The 5,302-nt window shown below is 54.8% G+C and overlaps 1 protein-coding gene across 1 annotated transcript; it reads right to left on the reverse strand.

The window, feature by feature from the left end:
- Nucleotides 1–1,680: 1,680 nt before the first annotated feature.
- FAM57A (family with sequence similarity 57, member A) lies at nucleotides 1,681–5,153 on the reverse strand (the record flags this gene model as incomplete). Its single annotated transcript, XM_010017898.1, has 4 exons — nucleotides 1,681–2,050; nucleotides 2,527–2,622; nucleotides 2,809–3,022; nucleotides 5,070–5,153. Coding segments are annotated over 4 exons (664 nt in total), but the record flags the coding sequence as incomplete, so codon positions are not given.
- Nucleotides 5,154–5,302: the final 149 nt, after the last annotated feature.

Consider the following 5,302-nt stretch of genomic DNA (forward strand, 5'->3'; position numbering starts at 1 on the left):
CCCATGTGTTAACAGCCCCCACCCAGAAATGAACGGCACGTGGGAGAGACATCCAGTGGTGAGAGTCAGAAAGGAAATTTTTATTGGTCTCCTGACAGTGAATAGGGCAGTGTTAGTGCCAACAGAGGTGCCTCATGGGCTTTTTGTTTCTGTCCTTACATAAGGCACATTATTTGCAGTGAAAACAGCGAGATACAAACATCGGTAAGAGGTTGCAAGCGGTTTATAACATCAGCTGGTCTCAGACGTTAATGTAACCGTAGTGTTTGTGCAATAACTGACCACATGTTGGAAGAGGCTCTTTATTTTACTCTTTCCAGAATACAGCCATGGCCAGGACAGGATCAGATCCAAGAGAACCAGATCTCCTAGAGCTCCACTGTTGTTTTTAGGCAGAATGAAAGGCACAGAGTGGTTACAGGTCTCTGGGCATGGGGGGCTGCCAGGGCCATGCTGGTGCAGTACCTGCCCTGGAGCAGGGGACCCCCAGGCAAGCTGAGAGCTCTGCAGGAAGGAGGTGGCTGCCCTGGCATGTGCTGGCTGCAGGGAAGGAACTGAGCTGTTGCTGTCTGACTCACACACCCACAAGGCTTGTGAACCCCATGGTGCAGGGTGAGCTGGGAATCCTGTGCCCATTGCTGAGAGTGAAGGTGGAAATGGGCTGGACCACTGAAGGGTGCAGCTCAGTGCCCTGCTCTGGGGGTGCTGGTTCCTCCTGCGCTGAGAATGGTATGGGGCTGGAGGGACGAACGTGGACTGCTGGTGGGAGAGCAGGGCAGAGGATTTTAAATACCCACTGAGGGGGATGTGGGACAGAAAAACAACTACAGTTGGGCAAGAGGTTGAAAGCTGCATCCCCTGCTGATGAAGGGCTCTGCACAGTGCCCCATGTGTTGGTGAGACAAGGACCTAGCAGTTGCTTGTCCCCATCCTGCTCTTCAGCCATGGGTGCTCTGCTCTGCCCTGCCAGCATTGCTGGAGACAGCATAACCATTCCTCTGTCCTGGCACAAGCTTCTCTCTCCTCCAGCCCTGCTGGGGACACTGGAACCTTCAACTCTAGCACCATCAGCCATGGACATCAGTTGTAGTGAAAAGCACCTTTGGGTTAAGTGGAGTTTGAGTCCAGCAGCAGGAGGAGACGCATCTGGGAGGTAAGAGGCTAAACACGGCTGTAGTGTAGAGGAGAAGTTGGTGAAGGTCAGGAACAGGCTCTGCAGAACCGCTGCAGCCCCCAGCCTGGCTCTGCTCTCAGCTGGAGGCTGGCCCAGAGATGGAGCAGCGAGTTGGGGCTGTGGCAGGTCCAGCACACGGCTCCTGTGTCCTCAGTGCTGCTGCATGGGGCTGGGCACACTCCAGCATCACCTCCGCTGCAGCCTCCAGCACTGCAGGTTCCTTCACGCTGCGCTGGTGTCTGGTGTCAGCCGTGGAAGATGCAGCGGGGGGGTTGTAACAAACCCCTCTCGTGTAACCGTTCAGAGCCACAGCATTGAATCCCAGAAGGAATGTCGTGCTTACAGGCTGGCTCCTACCCTAGCTCCCACGGGTGGGAGGACACAAGGCACTGGAGCAGTGTGGGAGTGAAGCCGCCTTAGCCCAGGCTGGTGCTGCCTGGCACAGCAGCGGGGATGGTGTGAGGCTGCTCCAGCTAACACAGCCCGGCGGTATTGCTGCTCCTGCTGCTCTGCTCCCACCCTGGTCCCCACAGTGAAGGTAGAAGAGGCGGGGGGGGGCGAACCCTTTCTTACACCCTGCTGGGCATTACGCCCTTGTGTGGGCCATTATCTGCTCTTGGCGGCGGGGGAGCTGCCGTAGAGGCGGGCGGCTTTGCGGCAGATGAGCCTGAACCAGTAGAGCTGGGGGGCGATGAGGGAGGCGTTGGCGATGTTGCAGTGCAGGGGGATGCGGAAAGGCACCATGTAAACTGGGATTCCCACCTGCCGGGCGTAAGCGGCGTACATGAAGGGGAAGAGGAGAATACGGCAGAGGAAGAAGGTCACCAGGATGAGGATCCCATTGACCTTGTGCAGGAGCGTGTCCTGCATTTTGAGCTGCGGAAGGAAGAAGGTGAATGTGGGGTGAGTGTTGGGCAGGCAGCACTCCATTGCTCCTTGGGTACTGGCTGTGCTGGGATCATGGAGATGGGCACCCAGGAGGTAATGGATGAGCGTTTGGAGGGAGCAGGAAAGTGGGGTGGGAGGGGATGGAGGAGGGTAGGAGGGAGCAGGGTGCAAGGGGAGTTATGGGGTACAGACAGGAGGGGGCAGCACCAGGACACAGTACAGCCCCAGTTCGAGGATGCTACTGGGCACGCTGCTTGCTGGGACAAAGGGACGTAGGATGGGAATCTGATGGAAGGCAGCACTGTGGGGGAGCCTGGGGTTACAGCTGTGGGGCTGCCCCCTCCGAGATCCCCAGCTCAGCTGCTGCATGAACAGGGACTGATGGAGAAGGGCAGCCTGGGGCAGGGAAAGGGTATGAACTGTTGTGTGGTTCCCAGACCCAAGCCCAATCCCTCCTCACCTACCTGCATGAGGATTTTGCCCAGCGATACAAAAGGTGTGCTCAGCTCTGCTATGAAGATGCAGCCCACGAAGAAGTCCCCCAGCTCTCCCCTGAAGTGCTGCAAATAAAGCCAGCAGTGAGCGTGGGGCCCTCCTGGCTGGGAGTTAACACTGACCAGCTGCAGAGGGTCATCGGCTTCTGACCATCAGAAGGTTTTGACAGTCACAGCCTCCACCACAAACCTTTGCAGCCACATGGAGCTCCTAGCAGGCTGGATTTCACTGCAGCCATGCCCAGCCCTTACCTGGGTGATGGGGGTGAGCACGATGAGGATGAAGAGGTGGTGGGTCACCATCAGCCGCTCCTGCAGGAGGAAGCTCCACACGCTGGCCAGCGAGTGCTTCTTCTCCACAACCCCCCTGTCCAGGGTCTTGTGCCAGTGGCAGAGGTACATGACATAAATGTCATAGGTCATGTAGGGAACCAGGACCCAGATGTACTCCACAGCCAGCCAGTGCCTAGGGGAGGAGCAGCACACACAGAGGCATCACAACGGCTCTGAGCATCTCATGATGCTCAAAAGGTGGAAGGGAGTCTTTAGGTCTGAAACGGAAGTGGTGGATTTTAAAGCTGATGGCGAGCTGAAAGGTGGCAAATTTCAACTGGATTTGGCTCAGCAGGCGCAGACTGTCCCAGAGAAAAAGGTGCCTGGTACAAGTGGAGGACACCTCCCTGCGCCAGGCACCGAGCTCAGCCCAGCCCAGCACAAACACAGCGCTAACGGGAGGATCTTGATTAGCCCTACAGTGAGTGTTTGCTGTGCAGGGTCACAGCTCAGGATCCAGCACTAATCCGACACCTTGCAGCAGGTAATCTTTTCCCCTCACCCCTGAGACACCCGGAACTGATGCTTGGTAGGGGGAAGAATTCCAAGCCTGGTCCCTCCTGCCTGCCACACTGCTTTGACTGGCTGCCTAACCCAGAAAGCGCTCGGAAAGCACCCAGAGACCTCAGAGTTAATTAGAGATGCCCGGCCTGGACTTTGGAGAGTGAGCTGCAAAATATCCAATATAGGCAATAAACCCCTGTGAAGCATTTTGTCTGTTGGGAAATAGTTGCAGGCAGCTGCCTGTTCCCAACGAATGTTGGAATCCCAGTTGCACAATCCAAGCAGCAGCAAGCCCTGCTGTGCAGGACACCAGGCTTCTTAAAACGTCCTGTGTGAAATCACACTGATAAACCAATACAAAACCAAACCATCCTACGCTGCTGCTTGAAGAAACGTAGCTCGGGGCTCAAGCAAATCTGCTTCTGCTCGCCTGGCATCTCCAGAGAAAAACAGGCGCACGTGTTCCTGTTCCAGATAGAAAGATGTAAGTGATGTAAAGCAGGGAGGGGAAGTGACTAGCTATTGTGTTTGCAAAACTCGCCCAGGGCTTTGGAGGGCAATTATGGTGCCAGCAATATAATGATTGCCTGCCTGTGTAAATAAATTGGCAAATTTTACTGCAACCTTTGTGATGCTTCCTGGCTCTCTGTCTCACTGTCATTCTTCAAGGCCTTCCCTGCTGAGCATTGAGCTGCATTTCCTTAAGATTCAAAGAAAATCTAGGTCTCCGACCACAAAGTGGTTGCATGGAGCTGCTGGCCTTGAGAACACTGGGTTCTGGGAGGAGGAGGGCTGCTGGCAGCGCCTGTGACTGTGTGGGTCTGGGATTCATCATCTGCCTTATCTGTACAAGCAGAGATTTTAGAGTAAAATGGTAAACTCATTAGACTGCCCTGGGTTAACAGGACTGAGCAATTGGGATAGATCTCAATCTGCAGAGCAAGGGAGGACATTTCACATCTGTGTATTAAGAGCAAGTCTGCAATGACCAAGAGGGCAGCCCTCTCTGAAAATCACCCTAAAATCCAGGGTGTGATGGTCAAATGCCAGCTTAGCATAATTATATTCTTCCCTCCTACAATTTTCTCTGCTATTCTGATAATAGCTCTGTTTTTAAGCCTTCTGACCCAGATTGCACTATCGCTGCTAGTGAGAGCCACTTCTGGGGCAGATTATCTTGGAGCATCGAGGACAAGGCACTGTGCTTTTCCTTCAGAGCAAACTCCATATTGATTTTCTCATTTTTGGACTCCTTCAGAATCCACCTGGCATGGAGAAGATGATGCACCTCTAGAATCAGTTCTCACTAGGTCTGCTTCACTTGTTAGCCATTTCACCTTCCAGCAAGGAGACTCCCTACCCCTTTAGAAGTGATGATGTCTTTATTTTTGGCTCATATATGAGCCTATGTTACAGCCCATCCTCAGGAGCAGAACCTCCATGCTGGCACGGGAGCCCCAGGGCTGAGCTCAGGAAACAAGCCAGTGCCTTTTGGGAGATGTATGGCCGGTGCATTGCCCAACCCTTCACCCGCAGCAGAGGAAATAGGAACATGAAACTGGTTTCCCTCTCCCCTTTGTACATGCAAGCCCTTGGCATAAACCTCCAGCTGCAAGCTGGCTGGGCACAGCCTTTGCATGCTCCTTATGGGATAGCAAGGCTACCCGGGTGGTTACCTGTCGTACACCACATCCTTGCAGTTACGGACAACCATGATCCCCGACACTGTGGCCATCGTGGCTTGGACTGTCGACACCAACCTGAAACCCAGAGAGCAGGAACGGGTCACCCCGAATGTCTCCTGGCAGGGCCGCGGTGGCCCCGGTCGCACCGGGTTTGCTCCTGGCACTCGACGCCTACTCCGTGCACGCCCGAATGCCTTGTCACGGCTCTGCCCCGCGCCCAGCGG

This window comes from Nestor notabilis, unplaced genomic scaffold (genome assembly GCF_000696875.1).
Source record: "Nestor notabilis isolate BGI_N333 unplaced genomic scaffold, ASM69687v1 scaffold25867, whole genome shotgun sequence".
NCBI lineage: Eukaryota > Metazoa > Chordata > Aves > Psittaciformes > Psittacidae > Nestor > Nestor notabilis.